The sequence below is a fragment of the Pollicipes pollicipes genome, unplaced genomic scaffold (assembly GCF_011947565.3).
Source record: "Pollicipes pollicipes isolate AB1234 unplaced genomic scaffold, Ppol_2.1 Scaffold_4002;HRSCAF=4701_pilon_pilon_pilon, whole genome shotgun sequence".
Classification (NCBI taxonomy): Eukaryota; Metazoa; Arthropoda; class Thecostraca; order Pollicipedomorpha; family Pollicipedidae; genus Pollicipes; species Pollicipes pollicipes.
This window is the reverse complement of record NW_023596420.1, coordinates 34486505-34506690: the sequence shown is the minus strand read 5'-3', so window position 1 is coordinate 34506690 and position 20186 is coordinate 34486505. Positions and strand designations below refer to the sequence as shown.

The window sequence follows — 20186 nt, the reverse complement described above, 5'->3', positions numbered from 1 at the left end:
TGACTACGCCTACTACGCCCCCGGCCACACTTCCCGAGCTTTAGATCAGCCGGTTGTTACCGTGAAGAGCGAACCATTCACCGACTCACCATTGTTCAAACCTGACCATGCTAACGCAATCCCCCATTTCATGATCATTGCTCACTTCGTAATCCTAATGGTTTGTGACCCACCGTGCAAGACCCGCGACCCCGATAACGGACGATGACTCGCTGTGTCAGACTCGCGGCATCTCATCACATATTGTGGTCCACCATGTCAGCCCCATTGAACCTGAAGTCAGGCTGTGCTTTGTCGTGTCAGCCTCCGACCCTGATAGCAGATCGTGTCCCCATGTCAGACCCACTGAACCTGATCCTGAACTGCGATCCACCAGGTTATTACATCTGATCCTGACAACAGATTGTGATCCACCAGGTGACAGCTTCCTGAGCCCGATAGCAGACTGTGACCCGCCACGTCGGACTCGCGACCGCGACCCTCATAACAGCTTGCTATCGGACAGGTCACGACTCTCTGAGCCGACGCAGCCTGGGCGACCTGTGCACGGGGCTGATGCTGGCCGGCGCCGTCACCGACTGGGGCCAGGGTCTGGGCTGGGGCTGCGCTCAGGGCTGGGGCGGGCCCGCCTCCGCCTTCGACCCCGGCTACTGCTACACGGACGCCGGCGCCGGCGGCTGCGCCGACGCCGACTACGACTGCGAGGCCGACTTCGGCGACTTCGGCGGCGACTTCGGCGGCTTCTGAGCGCCTGGACGGCCGTGGCTTACGGCCGGGGCGTGTCGCGCCCGTCAGGGGGCTTGAGGTGGCAGCGCAGCGGCCGGCCAGCGAGGGGCCGGGTACTGCCAGCGTCCGTCGCTTGGGACGGACGCCCCCCGGACTCTGCACCGCTTTCAGTGACGAACTGGACAGTAAGAAAGGGTTGTCCCGGAAGGCCAAGCTTCTCATAAGCCTCCCTGCGAATGGAAGCTCTTCAAAGACTCAGCAGACCCGCACTCAACAAAGCCCCAATAATCCCTTGACTCACGTGTTCTGTTTGTGTGTGGGTGGCTCCTGAGCCGAGCCGCCGCTGTTCCCCGACCATCAGGTTAGCGTGTGCGACGCACGCCCTCCTTCCGGGCGGTAACAGCCCTCCTCATGTGTTTACGCCTCCTTATGCCAGTCCGCTCGATGGCCACCGGGCGAGAATCCCATTACCTCGCCTCCCGGGGTCACAGCCCACAGGCTCGGGCGTGGCTTTGGACATGCTGGCTGTTTTACACTCGGCACCACGCGTCTGCAAGTGGCAGTCACACGCGAGTGCTTTGTGCAGGACAGGGTTATGCCGTTCCGCTCTGCGATTGGTTACTGTGGGTGGCTAGTGTTCGTGCCAGCCAATGGGAGTGCGACCTTGGCGTGGTCGTCCGGAGGGTCTACGGCAGGTGTCGCTGTGTTTGCAGTGCGGTGTTGCGCGCCTATTGCGGTGATGAGTCGGTGGGCTCACCCCCTGTAATGACCTCGGACGTGACGAGAGAGCCACGACTCCGTGGGTGAGCTTTCCTGGTCGGCATCCGACTTTGTGTACTTTCATAAGGCGTTATGCTGAAGCCGAATGGCCGGGCAGGAAGCCCGCTAATGCTTGTTGACTGGTTCCATATGCTTTGCTAGACGTTGTTCGAATCGGAGGGGTCAGCATCATGCGGATGAGAATACAATGCTAATAGGTGATGGTCTCTTACCATGTTGCCAATGTCCTGATTTCACTATTCCTTGTGGCATGGTAAACAAGGTAACAGGATCCATCTAGCGCACTCAACGTAATGATTAATGCTTGCAAACTACTGATATCTGGTTTCTTTGTCGCAGCGCCAAAAGTGTTACACACCCGGAACTGGTGTTTCGTGAGCATACCCTTTTTGCCTTGGTTTAGTTGACGCCAAGTTAAATCTCACCAGGTTCGGCAGTACCTTAGCTGTGCCGATAGCTCATTGAGTGTGAAACGCATAGCTGGGCGCTTGGCATGTTCAATACAGCTTGTATGCTGATCTAAACAGGCTGTCTTGGTGTATCTGTCGAACTAGGTCAAACATGTCAGTCTGGGGTCCATTAAGTCTGCTATCTTCCCGTAACTTTGCATACGTCAGCAGGAAGAAAATTTGTTCAATTCAAAGCATGCTACTGCTTACTTTCACCAAGGCCAGTGCGTGACTCACCCGAGATAATCCCATGACCTATCAAGGCCTCGAGCCTCGGTAATCTTAAACCTGGTATATTTTACGACAAGAACACGAATGTGCGGTAAAAAATATACCAGCGTAGTCCAAAACTCGGTCTGACCTTCCAAGGCAATCCTAAAAAACCATAGTAGTGCCGGCCATTTCAACTCAAGACAAAGTGGCGGTGTAAGTTTAGATAAACTCTGTTTAAAATTTAGTTTTAGAACACCTAACTGGTGGTGGCTTGACCTCAATCTGTTTTGCAAATATCTAGGGTATTTGTAATAGCTCATTAATCCTTGTCCTGATACCCGGATCGATGGTGACTAGGTCCTAAATGTGCTCTGAGAATGTTTATCCCATATGCCGCGCTATCACGTCAAACATCTTAGAAGCCTTTAAAGCATTTATTCGGTGTGTTTTGACGCTGAAAACGTGTCCCTAGCATTTCTGGCTTCTGAGAAGCGACCATTTCTAAGGATCATTGCACGGAGCTCCATAGCCGCCGCAGGCAGTGAGCGGCAACCGACGATTTCGCGTAATGCGCGAAAAACAGTCTACAAAACAGCGAAGCTGTACATCATGAACCGATGCTCAAAACACATAATACTGCACGCACTGTATTCAGAATGAGAGACAAAATAAGCTTTTGCTTAAATTGCGTGTCGCTACAGGACATGGTCTTGTGCATATAGGCACGTAAATGGGAAAAGTGAGTTCTCAGAAAAATTCGGCATTTGATCCGGCTTAGTAGAGTCCGCTATTGATCTAGCAATATTAAAGTCATTACCGATCGCGAGATGCCATTGAAACCAGTCCCCTGTTTTTGTGTAAGGTGTCATCGTTTCTAGCTTGGGAACGGAAGGGTGTTTGTATCGACTCCGCCCTATCAGTCCGCATTATGAAAAACGGCGAATCTAGGCGAGGGTTGAACGGCCATCTAGCACCACAAGAATTACGACTGGTGAGAGAAACCTGGTGCACTCAGTGCCAGGAGCGTCATGCAATAAATTTGAATGCTTACGGTCCATGCTTCTCCTGTCTTATTTTGCGGTTCAGATCATTCACGTTGCACATGCCGTCACCCAGTTACAAGACCTGGTGAGACGTTGCTGTAAAAGTTGAAATACACCTTGGTAATTGGCTTCCAAACTTGCCTACATTGGTTGTCACCAATACTAAAAAATTTTCAGGGTATAACCATTACTAAGATGTTGAGAGGATACAATGAAGAGGAGGAACGCAGCCAACGCAGCATATATCTTTAAGTCTGCACCTGTGCTGCAAAGCACAACTCAAAAATGTATTTTGAGAAGAGACTGTTTTTTGTCTCCCTTTTCTTCGACGCTGGAAAGAACCAATTAAACTTTGAAACTCTTGCAGCCAAGTCAATAAGCCTTAAGCCACCTCACAAACGTTTGCGCGATGAAGGAATTAATTCTATCTAGGAATGAAACGTGGACGAATGTCTAAGCCGAATGTCACCCGTCTTTTTCTTCCCTGAAAAGCGCATCTTTCGTAGCCTTGTGACATTGTTTTTACAGATGTTTTATCTTTTAATGGGCGGGATAACAATAAACATTGCACTTGTGGCTCACGTTTGGGAACGGGATTAAGGAAACTCCGAAAATGCACACATGAGGACGGCTAGGTTGGCAAATTGGGGCATGTTGGGATTTTCTGCCAATGGCCGCGCCATCCAACATCACGACGGAATCGTTCAAAGATGGGCTCAGATTGCCGTTTGGTAGAAACGAACACACCCGATTCTTAAATCAAGTCACCACGCAGATTGTTGGCCGTGGAGAAAACAAAGAAGCTTGTATTTCGGGCACAAATCCGTTTGCGTTGACAGTAGCAAACAATTTGGTTGAACAGGAGTTATCTTCTTTCCACAATTTATACATACCTATATGGCATTATTGAGAATTTCGCGAAGGGTCTACAATGGCGCATATTCTGCTGGGCAGGATTGCAGAGCTCAAAACTGCGGACGTTAAGAATACCACGAAGGCTTACGCGAGCAAAAACATAGAGACCGTGGGTGATGGAAGAAATGTGCAAATTTGTAGTTTGAACTAATCTCAACTGGGAAAAACACATCTCCATGTGAACCTTAAAATGCTAAAACAATACCAAACTGACGAGAGGATCAATGAAGTGCTAAAAACCTGGGTTTAACGAAATGAGAGGACAAGCCATCTTAACGCTGCTTGCGTGTCTAAAACTGGTGCATTATGTTCAAAAAGCTTAATTGTGAAGACACACACAAAGATCAAAGTGTGTAATGCCGAAACTTCTCACTTCCTTTGTTTCAGCCTCGATCTCTCCGGAATTTCATGGTTCCTTATTTCCTGGCCACCAGGTGCCAGCCTAGTCCTAGTATCCCCATCGTACCTTTAATGCTGTTAAGTCGCTATATGAACCAGCGCACGGTGAGAGCGTTGTTACTGTTTAGTGATCAGTGTGGTGTTATTGGGGGATGCTCGACCTTGTTCGCGAGTTATTACTTGCCCTCTGAGCGTGAACTAGTAAGAGGCTGACGTTTTGATGTGTATTGATGTGCATGTTGAAGCTGATGATGCGACTGCCCTACTGTTTCCTTACCCTGTGGCAGCTCTTATGGCGCGTGTCTGCAAAGATAAGCACTGTGAAGATTGCTGGTTGGGATGTCCGGGTTTGTATCCGGAGCCACATTAACCCTCATTGCCTGTAAAGGTGATTTTGCGATTGGAATCGATATATGAGACACCCTGTCACAAAAGCACCAGCTCATCACCATCCGCACTACAGCTGATTCCAATGGGAGCATTAGAAACGCTTAATACTTATATGTAGGCATTCCTTGGCCATGTAAAGCCGTCCAGCAAAGTTCGGAAAAAGTCCTTAACGCCAACTTGCATGCGCTTGTTCTTTCCTTGAAACACGTGCAATCGTTTTGAAAAAGTGGCGTCGCTTCGCTGTATAACTTACCCGTGTGTGGTTTTAAATGGGCTCCACGAACCTTGTGTTGGAATGCCATGGATGCTACATTTTCGATATGCCAGTTTTCGATCAAATGGAATTGTATAAAAAGGTAAGAATCTTGATAAATGCCGACATGTACCTGCACCAAAAGTACGCGATTTGCCGAGCGTTGGCCATTATGGAAGCGGGTTCTATGAGAGACGAATGTTTGTCAAATACATGGAAGTATACACATTTCCACTGTTTTACTATGTTAATTCATAATCGATGCCTATCAGGTTGCCACCTGGTGGCCTCTTCCATCACCTCACTTATTGGTTGGGTGAGCAGAAAGGGAACAATTGACTGGGCGGTAGGACAAGCATCGCATATATTTCCTTGTCGTGTTTTTTTTGTGCACATGATGGGAACTTGTACATGAACATAATAACGTCATGGTCGATATGCATGTAGCACGTGGCGAATCACATGAAACCATGCCCTATTGCATAGAAAGCGATAGAATGCAGCCAAAGCCCCATCACTTGCATTTAAAAAGCATGTGAAATTTGTCCAGAAACATTTGGTGGCTAGCAGGTGGGCAAGAGATTGTTTCTATCGCTGCTTTGTTTTTATCTCTCAATCCATCCATGCGATGGAGACGAGCGAGAGAGAGAGAAAGAGAGAGAGAGAGAGAGAGAGAGAGAGAGAGAGAGAGAGAGAGAGAGAGAGAGAGAGAGAGAGAGAGAGAGAGAGAGAGAGAGAAAGAAAGAAAGAGAGAGATGCAGAGAGGGACAGAGAGAGAGGAGAAAGAAAGGGGAGAGAGAGAGGGAAAAGAGAGAAAGAAGGGGAAGAAAGAAAGAGAGAGAGCGAGGGAGGGGGAAAGGGAGAGAGGTAAAGAGCTGAGGAGCCGGGCGGAGAGCAAGTGGCTATCCAAAGACTCTCCGGGGGATCGCAGCGTCCCCAATTGGAGCGCCTCTCGCTCCGTCGATCGAGGTCAATGGGGGGGGGAGGGGAGGGGATGTTCCATCGACCGCTAGCGCCCCGCCAGAAGCCCGCCGCCAGGTCGTGTCTGGCTAACGATCTTTTGAATAGCTCTCCAGTCACGCGGTAACCTTACTGGCCCTGCAGAGTAGGGTAATTTCGGAACAGGGTAATTGCTGGAAACTCGTTAATTCTCATTTTTACGTGCTTAGTTAAGCTTGAAGAATAAAAAAGTTAGTTTGGTCATTGATGGTTTGGAACCCGCCGAGACGCTTTTACTGTCCTCAGCTTCAATATAGTACTAAAAACGTAAAATGTGTTTTATAGTATCCATCTTATAACCATCATCAGTAACAAGATGAGAAGAAAATGAACAAATGAGCACAGCACAACCGTCGAGATAGTAGTAAGAACGTGACAAAAAGCATGCATATCTGACACTATTTTGCTAGGCCAGCCTTAAGTATACCCTCAACACATTTTTTTTAGATTTAATGATTAAAGTGCCGATTTACCTGATGTCAGGTGTCAGAAATCGGGGATGTACGACCATGCTACTACAATGAAAAGGTCGAATTCATTACTTGCTGCAGCTTTCCTCACATTGATTTCCATTTGGCCTAGTGCAAATGCAGCTTTCTGTCGAGGCCTTTGATCGGGCAGTTTTGTTCTTCTCACCTCGAACAAATGTCATTTGCATGCTTGCGTTGCTGGCAGCTTCCCATGCGAGCATGGAATTAACGCAAAAGTTCGTCGGCTGAAGCGCTGTTTTAAGTGGTAATCTCCACGCACCGACATAAAGCACTGGCAAAAGCGGAGCATGACACGCAATTTTATGGTAATCAGCTTGTAGCAAAGAGTTGTGATTTAACCCTCTCCAGTCTAACATCGCCTGGGTGAAGCTTAAGAGAAATGGGCATCCCTTTCGCCTGAAACTCGTCATAATTTGCACCGACGTGCCACCCAGGTTATCTCTGTATTTTCCTTTTGATCATATGAGAAACATAACACGCACAGATTATGCAAAATCGATGCAAAACAAATAACTGTTTAGAGCACGGCTGTAGAAGCGACAAATTATTCTCCGTGTGCCGAGGGAGTTAAAAGGGTCGTATTCTTCTATCCTGAGATCGTCAACAAGAATCGTTGTGTGGCTTAGACCAAGGCTGTTCTAGCTTCGATTGAATTAAAGGCAGCCATATATTCAAGCTGATCATCGTGTTAGAATATTACATAGCTTGCACAACATCGGTTAACAGCCCATTGACGGCCGCTATGTCTGGAAACCGTGCTCACCAGCGACAGATTTGAGCGACTCGGCAAGCACATTCGTCTTGACCTTGAACGCCGCATGGCCAGTGGAATGGCAGGATTTCAGTGAAGTTATTATGGCGTCATGGATGCCTGTGTAGCCTTGCAATAGTCTGCAAGAAATAGTCTGCACATCTCCGCGGGCGTGTAATTCAAAACCAAGAAAATTTAAGGTCTTGAAAAGGGTAAGGCTGTAAACCGCACCGAGTGATTTTCAAGATGGCTTTTTCAATTCAAAACTTCGATGCAAGTTTGGATTACTCCCTTAAAGGGCGCTTCGAACGCTGCTTGTCCGTGAAACTGCCAGAGCTTCACCAGTAATCAGGATCCAGCCTGGAATTATGCCAAAGATTAAGTAAAAATTAGGGTCAAGTATACAGCGTGAAAACAAAGATTGTAGTGCTTACATGGAATTCGTGTTGGGAGCCAGCGTCTGCCGGAATGTTGTACTTAAACTGATGTAGCAAGGAGGCATCTATCAAATAACACAACTGACCAGACCAGGATTTCCTAGCAAACATGACACGTTTTAAGCCCCTAACCTCATATCTAACCAATGGCTAGCTTAATGCAGGTCATTATAAACCAGATGGAAAAGAACAACAGACATATCATAGCAGGGAAGCCATAGGGCGTATAACCTCCATGGACGTCGCTCTATGTCCTCCCATATTTCCACCCAAAGCTAAAAGGCACACTCAGCAGCGTATTCGTGTACAAACTGACCAAAATAACACATTTAAATAAAACTTATTAATAGAGATCGCCACAACATGCTGTAAATTCCCACCACAATACAGCATTAGAATGATATTAGCCAGTCTGACAGCTAGGTCTTACTTCATTCATTTTTCAGTTAATGCAATCGTTTCTTGTCCATGGAAGATATTTCTGAATGACAGATAACTCGCACTGCAAACCTTTATTTGTGTCCATTGATAGCAAACAGAATTGGAACTTTGTATTCATCGGAGAGACCGTGCCCCTCCCCACGACGTGGGCTTGCTCACCCCCAATGTTGGGCAGCCCCCCTCTCCCAATATTTGGCTGGGCTCCCCTATATTTTGTTCGGTATTCACAATGTGGAATCTGACCCGGATCGCCTGTCAGCTCATTGAAAGTAAAGATAATTTAAGATTTTGTAGGGCTCACTGTCGGCTTAAGGAAAGACACCTACATAACACAACACCCAATAACTTAAGTGAAGCGAAACCCGTTAAAAGTTACATTTTGTAAATCGCTGACCTTACACTGAATGTCCGTGCATCATTGGGGCTTTACGATGCTTCTGAGGCCTTTTGGTGACGCCCTGCCTCTCATCCTGGCAGAAAGGGCGAACACACCGGGGAATCAAACCGCGCTGCGACTGGTTAAACGCAAAAACAATACTTTGTATACATTGTCTTACATGACGCCAATACATAGAATGTTCGTGATGATAGCAAAAAGCGGCGGAACTCTTAAGTTAGCATGTTTTTAACACGAAGTTTTTTCTTGAAGTAAGACGTAAGGAATACAAACATAAGCAAAACAAAAAGCATAAGCAAATGCATAAGTAAAACATTAGGAAAACATAAGTAAAATATGAAGAAAACATAGGCCCCCTGGAATATGAGTAGCGTGTTTTGTGTCGTTAGCGAGAAATGTTCAAATTTTGTGCTGCACGTTTTGAGTGCCTTGAAGGGTACGCAAATGCATTGCACCCTAATTGAGGAATGTAACACGAGTGATGCACAAGCAATATGACCTCTGGATATTGAAAACAAGGATATAAGCTATGCTGTGCCCCCATCACGCCAAATTGTCTTGCATTAGAACGATAGGATAGTTGAAGTTTAACATGCATTAGCTTGCAACAAAAAAAAACATATCTTGTAATGCATGTTATGCATAATACAGTGATATCTAATATGTACGTATTTCGCGCAGCAATTGCCTACGTTTTTTTCATGTGATTTTAGCATGCACAGCGCAACGAACTTATGTCGCGGTGTCATATTTCGATTGCTCGTGGTGCTGTAATGGCTAGTTTTGTTCTGAAAATCTACCTCGAAATCGCACTGATGACTTGTCCTGGTCAGGAGCTGAAGGACTCTTTCGTCCCAGCCACGGGGTAACTACCTACTGTTATTCTGGTGATACGGAGACCAGGATGCCCTGGTCGACCCGGAGGCCCTCAGAGAAATACATCATGCGCCGGTCTCATCCCTGACGATGTGGGTCCTCTGGCTCGAGGATCTGACATAGGATCGACGCAGGAGCACGTTGCTGATGCGAAAGGATCCCTTACCGTCACAGGGAGCACAATGCCTAATTGGCGCAGATACACTGATTCGGCTGATCGACCGCTGTCTCCTATCGGAAAAAGCGCGTTGAGAAAACGTGGAAATGGCAGGTTGAGATCCTAATACAGTCTAAGATCATCAGGCCTTAGGCCATAGAATTATCAGCAACAGAGGTGTACACAACCACACGGGAGCACTTTCCGCAGGCGCCCCTGAGACAGATCCGAGACCGTGCTAGGACGTGTGTTCTACCGGATGACATCCTAAACGTAGGTAAGTAGCCCGCGGTCAGAGCAGCGGCGTCCGCCATGTGGCGCCATGTGCCTGTTTGAGGCCTGAGACAGTCGGTCCCATCTGATTCAATATGGTGTCAACGATAACAAGAAGGCATCATTTCATCGACGCTATGGTCTATGATATCTCCCGGCGCTGTTATCACTTACCAGTGCCGAACGCTTTTGAGGATGCTCCGCTGCTCGTCCACTGGGGCACACAATTGTCAGACGTGGCGGACGAATCCCCTCGGCTGGTATGCCGTCTTCTTCAGATCGATGCCAGCCGGTGGCTAAGCAATCTAGTCGATTGATGGGAAGCCAATGACGGCAGTCCGTTCTACAGCGATGTTGAGAGGTGTGCAAAGTTTCTGATGGCGTTGTAAAGAAGGCTGTCAATGGTAGTTCTTCGCAGGCACTGTACACAATGTCAAGAATCAGCTGCCGTTGTTTTACGGGAGATCGGAGCCCACCGGTAGAAGATCAGCACTTTTGATAAGCGTGCGATGGGCACACTTTAATGTGTAAAGAGATAGAGTGTGTGCTCACAACAATTTCTGAGAAACGTGAAGCTTTTTTGTTACACATAGTCTCAATTCAGGTGTCTTGTCATCTTATTCCTCTTGGTCGAGCTCACGCAGAGGATAACAAGGCTTAAGTGACGTCGGATTATGTTAAAGAAGGATCAATGTTTATTTTATAGACGTCGACCTGCGTTTATACATGTATCAATGAACCACTTGTAATGCAAGGATTCAGGTTGACATCCACGTTGACCTAGGTTAGAATGTGTTTTTTATCACTGCTGCCTCTCCATAGCAAAACTATTCTTCTCTTCAGTCGAATAACACACCTGCTCGGTTCCATGGTAAAAAGACGAAACATAGAATCAGCACGATAAGAGAGCCCTAAGGACTCATCCGTCCACTTCGATTTCAGTAGTCATTTCTCTGTGGCGCCTTGCTGGCCTATTATGAGCGAAAATAGCTTAAGACTTCCAAACTTTAATCTCTTTATGGACCCCCAAACACACGCCAACTTTGATGACAAATGATATCATTGAGCTCGCCTTAATCCACAGAAACAGCTTAGCCACAAGCACTCATACTATTTAAAAAACGCTTTTTTGGGACACCCTCCATGAATGAATAATTACGCGTGCATGATTCATTCAAAACAGAATGGAAACTCAGTCGAACTGGAATGTAGTGAAGGGCCTTCCATCATAAGTTTGGCCGTCAATGTTGGCTTAGGCCTAAAATATTTTTAGTTGGAATTGTACATCAAATTTAGGACGACATCAATTCCACAGAAGACAGTCAGCATCAGACGCCATTTGACGGCCAGGTGACTTTGACACTCAAATTCATAACTTCCTGACGAATAATGCATTTAAAATAAGCTTCCTCAAAATAAAGTTTATTCGTTGAAAAATACGCGTTGAAATGGGGGATAGGAGGTCAGGTACCCGGCTCAGCCCACCCATCATTTATAAAAGTTGTCCCCCTGTACCTGAACGACTGCGCAGGAGCAATCAGTGAAGTACATCGAATGTGTGGTTATTGGTTTTGGTTATGAAGAAGTATCGGAGTGTAATCGAAAAAAGGTGTCATGAACCAGGAAAAATAATACTTATTGATGAAATGCTGTCATCAGGTGTCACACGCCGTGCACAGGTTGCTGGGTCACGAAGGGCCGAACAGCTGCTAGTTTACAGACTGCTCACGAGATGGCGACCGCAACGTCGCCTGCGCGGGTATACTGGCCCGCATGGCACCTGGGTGGAAATGAATGCGCTGCACATGAAGTTTAGTGTGAAGGTTGAAGCGGTACAACGAGCGATCATTTCTGCCCACATATAATGGCGCAAGTTAGGTGGTCGGCGAGTTTAGGCGCATGTCGTGAGAGCCCTGAAATGGGGATCAGCAGGCATATGTCGTGTCACACGATACATATCTAACCGTACCCATTTAGGAAACGTGCACAGGACACGTGGCATGACTTAACTCTTACCTGACCAAGGCGGTTTTTTCTGTGCTCACATGGTCATCCAGTCACTTGTAGGTGAGGAAATGTCACCTCCGCCTGGGGGTAGTGGTGGCGCCCTCCCCCTGGACCAACCTAGTCACTGAAGCGGGACCCTGACCATCTTTACAGCTGCGTGGTTACACATGCTTTCCTCTCCACACGACCCCTGAGCCCTCGAATGGCTCACGGCTCTATCAGTTATGTATCATGATCGGTCTTACTGACACCATTAGCATTGACCGTCGTCAGGTTTTGGTGCGTGTGGCGATGTCGAGTAACTAGTCTTAGAAACCGATCTCTTGGCGAGATTTTGACAGACTCCTGGTTCTGGTCAAGACTTTGGCCAAAAAAACCTGAGCTCATGCCGGCTCGGGCATGAATTAGTGCCCAAGTTTTTTGTGCGTAGCCAGGTCATGTATCTAATGACGCAAATGAAAGTGAATGTGCTTTATGCGATACAGATATCATCAGTGGCAAGTCTATAGCACATTTTGACGATTGTATAGCTGATTATAGATCTCGATAAGCTCTTATGCAGAGTAATCAATCTTCAAAATACCAAAATGTACCGGTAAACGATGGCATAAAGCAGCCATTGGTTATTTTCCCCATACTTGACGTTTCAACCTGTTTTTATGTTCACTAGTAAACAAAGTTGAGCAAAGTTAAGCAAAAAATGGCCCTTTTACAGCACAGATTACACCTTTGCTTGACACGCATCCAGTCGGCGGGCTGAATACCATAAGCTTGGGTGGGATGGGTGGGGGGCAATTAGATCTCTGATGTCTCAAAACTTAGAGAGCTAGGGACCCCAAATATCAGAGATTCCGTAGACCTGCCTGTGAACGCAGTGTCATGGCCGTCGGGGCAGATAAGGCCAAATAAGGTCGAACTCTTGATCGACGTCCAAAGTGCCCCAGATATCCTCATGCAGCCGTCTTGAACCTAGATACATGCTCCAAGCAAAAGGCAACTTGTGTTCATTTTAGATCAGTCACCTTGTTTGATCTTAAGACAACCATGGTAACCGGAAACCTGAGAGATTGTTTTGCTTTGGTATTTGAATAAGCGCCAAGGATTACGTTGAGTGCTATATTCCTAAAAACAAGGTGTTTATCTGGGCCATTTGGACGTTTCGGATTCTCATGGAAGGTGTCCGTTGTGGTCCTTCTTCTTTTAAATTCAAAATAAGCGTCAGAAAGTACTCCATAAAACAAGCTGTCCTGTGAGAAAGCAGGTTTTCAACCTCTGCTTGACCTTCATACCTGACCCAAGGCCAATGGAATTTCTCGCAACCCTAAATTTCTTTTATAACTGCTTTAGGAATAAATTCAGCGATGCATGGTTTTGTCTAACACTTCGTTGTCCCATTATATTGAACGATTCCCAGAAATGGCCTTCGCTAATAGCCCGGCCTGACTTGAAACTACCATAATTCAGCGACCTTGCAATATATATCTAATTTTTATACCAAAATATCTGCTATTCAGTTGTCCAAAGGTATCGATGTTTGGTGCGTCTACACCGCGTGATTTTAAAACGACCCTCGAAAAAATATCAGGAAAGCCAAATTGCCCCCCACCCGAGTGCATGTTCACGGACGGATCACCATTGGGCAAGGTGGGAGGCCTTAGGCCGTCTGACAAATGAAAACCAAAAGTGACATATTTTTAATAGCTGCTTGCAGTCCTGACTGTTCCTATCTACAGCTCTAATTTACAGTTCAAATCGCACCAACTTACGAACAAAATATGCTCATTTGCTTTAGACCATCTTTTGACCTAACTTTCGACTCTTATGACACGATTACCATCGGAGGGTCGATATTTATCGCTGCATCTAATTTAAGTCTGCCGTTTTTATTCTTGTTTTTTCATCACACAATTGCCAACCAATGAACATTAGCACTATGAGCAGGGAAACGTCGCCAGCATTTTTTTCTGCACCATGGCCTGGGTGGAACACTGCATCCGAGTGATATCATTTTATGTTAGCTTTTGATATACTGAGTGATTTGCAATGGCTGCTTTCCCCTTATGCTGCATACTCTACGGTGCCTCATCTCTCCCCTTACACATTCAGTCACCCCATGCGTGGTCTTCACGTTTACCTTGTAGTCTTCTCTTTACTTCAACAACTGTAATTATCGCGGCTTAAACTTATGCGCCACGAGTTCTCTATCTCGCATTTTTTAAATGAAGCTGTCGTCTTCGAATTCGTCTGAAATCTTTGATGCTATATTAAGGTTTTCCCTGTTAACACCGCATCGCCGAGTATTCCCACCAACTCAGCAGCGAATCGGCCCCCTCTGCTGTGGATCACCGTCACAGATCCGGGCTCTAGAGCTGGTGAGTCGAGCCAGCTCAGCTGTCTCTGAGCAGTGGTCGGCGGTCTCGGCGGCGGACCGGCGACGCAGCACTCCGTCCCACCACATCTGATGACGGAAATCGATCACCCACTGAGCCTCAGCTGAAGTCCGCAGGTGGCAGAGAACCCGTCGAGCCGACTGACTGTGCAGCGCTTGAGTCACTGGTATGGGTAGCTTGTGCCGCCTTCCCTTTCGTCAAAGTAGTATGCCACTCGTGACCTTGGATGCAACTGCCAGATTGACATTGTACAAATTACGAAGACGTATTTGTGCATTGTGCACGATTTGAATTCGCAATGCATAAGTGAGCAGGCTCCTCTAATAAAATGGCTCGTCTTGTCCCAGACGTTCAGCAGTGATATAAGAAGACCACTTTGTATGGTATATTGCCGAAGTGATATGGCAATTCACGCACAGTCAATCAGCAATATTGAAGGAATAGGACTAGCCCTTCCCCCCAAAAAAACAAGTTTTCTCAGTGAGGATGTTGGCAGACAGCTTAACTCATGAACTGTCCGAAAACAGATATAAATATGCACATAATCCTCTATTTTACTCTCCGTTTTTTTACATTTTGGGTCGTTTCACCCCTTCATTTCGGCATCGAATCGCCTGAACCCGTCTAGTGCACCGTGATGTGCTCCGAACACGGGAGTGCCATCATAAACTCGTGCCATGCCATCACGCCATCGAGGCCTAAGGCAGAGCTGCACACGTTTTTGGATACTGCTATACTGCAGTGTCATCTACCATTCAGCCTGAGCCTAAGGCAGAGCTGCACACGTATTTGGATACTGCTATACTGCAGTGCCATCTACCATTGAGCCTGGGCCTTAAGGCAGAGCTGCATACGTTTATGGATACTGCATTGCCATCTATCATTGAGCCTGGAAAACCAGCCAGGACTTTTGAATTCAACGCATAGACGAAGAACACTTCGTCCAAGCTTTTTTATCCATCCGAAAACGTTGCTATGCTTGGGGTCTGCCTAATTTTCAATGCTCACAAAAAACACTTGAGCGCGTATCAAGCTAGAAGAAGAAATGGAAGAGTAGACATTGAATCCGTTATCTTCATTCCGATTTTCAATGCAGTGATCAATAAAAGGTTATAATCCCAAGACATCAAGCAATAAAATTTGAGGTCTTACGAATGTCATGGCTGTGAGCTGTAGGACTTATATTAGAAATGACTATTTCAGTGCAAAGTCTTATGCAAATGTGAAATAGTACGTTGACTGTGATAAAAAACCTTCAATAGTTGCGAATGTTTCCTTGGCGTGGTTGGCGCGATGCTGTTTGTGCGATCCGAGTGGCCTTTCTGCGTACGCTTCGTCCCGCGTTATTCCTTCATTGTGAAAGCATTTTCCATGCTGTGACGAATTGGAAACCTTAGACGGGAACCTCTGACCTAGCACAAGGAAGGTGGGCGGTGGAAAATAAGCTGTTTGTTTAGCGGAAAGCTCGCTAAAAGCAAAGTATGCTTCCACTCATCTTCTGCTCTAAAATCCGACATGTCCATGGTATCAGAAGTGTAAACGTATGGCGAGAACAGCAGGCAATTGCTTCATACCCCATGGTTTTTTATGACATCAGTGACGCTCCAAGCAATCGGAGGCACATTCATAGCCATGTTTGTACGATGGGGGCTTTAAGCTCCGTCCCTTCTGCAGGCCTCCAGGATACAGGCTCTCTTCGATTGTCACCAGCCCTTTCCACGCTAACGTTATTACACATGGGTCCAAGTTGGCACCAAGTCTGAAATGCACAGACCGTACGATAAACAGGACGCAACCCGTCGCTTGCCGTCGGGCCCACCAAATTTCCAGTTTACTGCACTCCGAATCAGAAAGTAATCATCTTAGTAATAATTTCTCAATAGCAGCACTATTGGACAAACTAAAAAGCCAAGCAGGCACTATGAGACTTAACCAATAACGCCTCCAGCATAAGCATTTCCAGCCATTTTGATAGTTCTGTCGACAAATCATATGATCTACTTATGCTTATCATTTCATGCGCATTTGCGATTTGGTACCGACCTACGTCCCTGTCCATGACATTGGTATGAAAAGTCCTACGGCATCTATGACGATTAATATCGTCAAGCTGCAGTGCAGCCAGGTAATGTAGTCACGCCAAATATGGCATACCGGTATACCTTTGAACAGCCCAATGTTTTGAAAACACATGAAATGTGCCTCGCATGGTCGCTGACTTATGGCAGGTCAAAGCCAGGCTGTCAGCGATGTCAGTTTCCAAAGCAATCTTTCAAAATAATGCGGCAACAGAGTGTTGCTCGAGTCCAAACGAGGTTGAGATGATTTCTTAGACCATATGGCATTGAGTTTAGGAAAGGCCTTGGGTCACGTATGAAGGTCAGAATAATGTCAAAACCGAGCCTTTTTAATGAATAAATTGCTGTAGGGTTGTCTGAACTCTCATTTTCGGTTTCGTGACTGCAGAGACGTCAACAAACAACTTATTTAAGTATCGTAAAGGTCAGAAGAATCCAAGGACCTAAAAGGACCCGACGGATCAGTAAATTTTGGAAACATGCTGCCTACCAAAGTCCCTGGCACTTATCTAAATTTAAATACCACCATCACCGGTTCGAAACTTTTTGGTCACCTTTACTTGAGGCTGGAGTGTCACTTTCCTGATAGATTCATCCAGATTGAGGGTGACTACATTAGGAAACCCGAGTGCACTTCAGATACAAATCTGGATCTATACCTTTTTGCCTTATTTCACCCAAAGGTGGTGACCTAGGAATTTAAACATTCTGCGCAAAGGATTTCACAAGCAGGCTTACGTACCCTATGAGTTATGTGCATAAAGCTTTCTTAGTTATTTATATATCAGGGATTGAACTTGACAACCGTCCGAGCGCGACGCATTCAACCGGCCTCCCTTGCGCGTGTTATCACAAAGCCGCAAATATGAAATATAACTTGCGCAGAAATGGGCATGTAAATGTGAATCGCAGTATGGCTGTGTTCGCTATCATCTGCTATCTACACCATCATCTACAATTTACCTGTGGAAGTTAGTGCCAGTACATTTCTAAGTTCCGTTTTGCCCTATCTTTCTTAACAACTAGAAAAGTAGCTACGAGGTTTTTAGACAATCTTCCTGCCTACCTGGAACTTAGGCTCACAACCCAAAAGTTGTGAGCCTAGAGTCTAGGGTCATTTGACCCATTTAATGTGAGCCGATAGCAGAGAGAGGCTGACGCGTTCCTCCAGCGCAGACACTTTCGTACCCCACGACAGAAAGGTGCTTTTGCGGGGATCCGTCGATGAGAAGGTAACATAGAGTCAAAGGAAGACATCACTCTTGTCTGCATGGCATTTCACGTATGCTTCTGATAAAAATATAGCCTTTTATATATCCTCTCAACACTAAGTTGAAGGAAAAGGCTTCTCAATTGTCTAAGTAGCACTCACCCCTCCACAAGATCCACGTCCAACAGCCAATTGCAGACTTCGCAGTGGGTCTCGGGCAGCAGTATCAGCGCTATCAGTAGAGTATCAAAGGAGTACGGAACAAGCCAGCTATTGGCGCCGATCTCAGTGCAAGAAGTACGACGAAGTCAATACCTACGTCCCGAAGCACGAAGGCATGGCTGAATGAACTGAAAGAGCCAGGTTCGACTTAAGGTGACAAAGTGCCGCTTAGAAATACAGGGTCAAAATCGACGCCTGCACATGGTGATCGCCACCAACAGAGCGCAGGGCCCAGTGTTACTCAACTGCACCAGCGATGAGAACGGCTGCCAGGCATGCAACAGCTGGCGGGCGACCTCAGCGCACGTCCGCCGGAAGTGGGGTCGTTCCGGCGACCGAGTGGTGCATAATCGCCGCCCGTGTACGGCTCATCGACCGTGCCGCGGCCGGCGCCGGCCCGGCCTGACGGGGATCGCCGACCCGCCGGCCGGGGCTCGCCGGCCGGGGCTCGCCGGCTGGCCCCTCGCGGGCTCCTCACATGAGTGCCGCGGAGGCCGGGGCAGGGCGGCGCCGGGCAGCAGCCGCCGGCCGGGGCTCGCCGGCTGGCCCCTCGCGAGCTCCTCACATGAATGCCGCGGAGACGGGGCAGGGCGGCGCCAGGCAGCAGCCGCCGGCCAGGGCTCAGCCGCCCTGAAGTGGAGCGGACAAGCCGAGCGCCTGCCGCCAATGAAGCTCCTCCGCGCGGCACGGCAGGGCGGACGGCGGTGACATTTAACCCGACGCGAAGGTGGACGGGCTTGACGGGCGGGCGGGTGAGTGGACTCCGGGCAGGCCGGGGGGCCGGCACTGCATCACCGGAATGGCCGTCGAGGTCATGGGTCAATACAGCCCGCCGGCCGGCTGTGCGTGGCGCGCGGCGTCCTCACATTGGGCTGGCGACCGGCAGGCCTACGTCACTTAGCCTGCGTAGAGTGACGTGGGCTGACGTGCCCCCGGTGCTGGCGTCCCCGCTCCACGAGGCCTTCCGCTGGCGCATTTGTCAGCGGATTGACAATCTCGCCTCTCGGCCAGCAAGACCACGTACTGTTAGCGTGCCTGGCAGCTGGCTCACATCCCTCCGTGTAGCGCAATCCCACACACAGATCTGCAAGGGTCTTCTCCCCTACACTGCTCGCTTATCAAAGCCTTCCTGCCCAGCCGACCTTGGCTGATCATCCCCATATGTGCCTTTCCCAAATTCGTGACGGCGGGTGCGCGAGGAGACGGCTCGACATGAGCATGAGCCGGCATGTGAAACGCAATTAAAATACAAGTAAGAGTTGTGCTCATTGCCTTCGAACTCCACGAAACCACGAAATTAACGTGCCTTAGTGACATCCCCGAAAACTATGAATGAATTTCAAACGGAAATATGCGAGTGAACTCGATGTACGTTCTGAGTCCTTAATGTTTCTGATAATTATTTCCTGTCTGTGTCTTTTCTCAAATTCAAATTCATTCCATCTGATCCACCGCTTTAATCCAGTGTTCCATGCCTATATTTTTCGCAAATCTTTAGCCCATTCCTCTCAAAGTCGGTAATGCCAGTGCTAATCGAAATCAATTTCTGACATATTTACCGAAGTTAACGTGGAATGGTAGATGCACCATGCATCTTACAAGTTGATTACCTCATAAATCGGTATTGGAAACTTTAAACGTTTCCGATCCCTTCATGGGATCAATCTTAGAATCAATTTAAGTCTTAGCCCGCGACCTAAGTGTCCGGTCTTGCTCAAACCTGTTGAGAGTGCTGATCCACAGGCTGATCAAATACATGGAGAGATATGGTAGCTATATGGTCTTTGACATGATATGCACCGGCTCAGCGTATTAGCGTCACTCTTTCCAACGGTCGCGGTGGCGGAGGAGGAAGGTGCAGCCCATGCGCCACCTGGGCATTCGTACTGTAAATCTCTCTCTCTCTCTCTCTCTCTCTCTCTCTCTCTCTCTCTCTCTCTCTCTCTCTCTCTCTCTCTCTCTCTCTCTCTCTCTCTCTCTCTCTCTCGTCTCTCTCTCTCTCTCTCTCTCTCTCTCTCTCTCTCTCTCTCTCTCTCTCTCTCTCTCTCTCTCTCTCTCTCTCTCTCTCTCTCTCTCCTCTCTCTCTCTCTCTCTCTCTCTCTCTCTCTCTCTCTCTCTCTCTCTCTCTCTCTCTCTCTCTCTCTCTCTCTCTCTCTCTCTCTCTCTCTCTCTCTCTCTCTCTCTCTCTCTCTCTCTCTCTCTCTCTCTCTCTCTCTCTCTCTCTCTCTCTCTCTCTCTCTCTCCTCTCTCTCTCTCTCTCTCTCTCTCTCTCTCTCTCTCTCTCTCTCT

The 20186-nt window shown here is 47.6% G+C and overlaps 1 protein-coding gene across 1 annotated transcript in view; it reads left to right on the top strand.

Annotated features, from left to right (window-relative positions):
• Positions 1 to 5389, top strand: part of LOC119093852 (uncharacterized) — a 34159-nt gene extending 28770 nt beyond the window's left edge. The window contains exon 6 of the mRNA XM_037216862.1: positions 506 to 5389. Within this exon, the coding sequence (XP_037072757.1) occupies positions 506 to 747 (242 nt within the window). The 3' untranslated portion in view covers positions 748 to 5389. The remainder of the gene's footprint in view (positions 1 to 505) is intronic.
• Positions 5390 to 20186: the final 14797 nt, after the last annotated feature.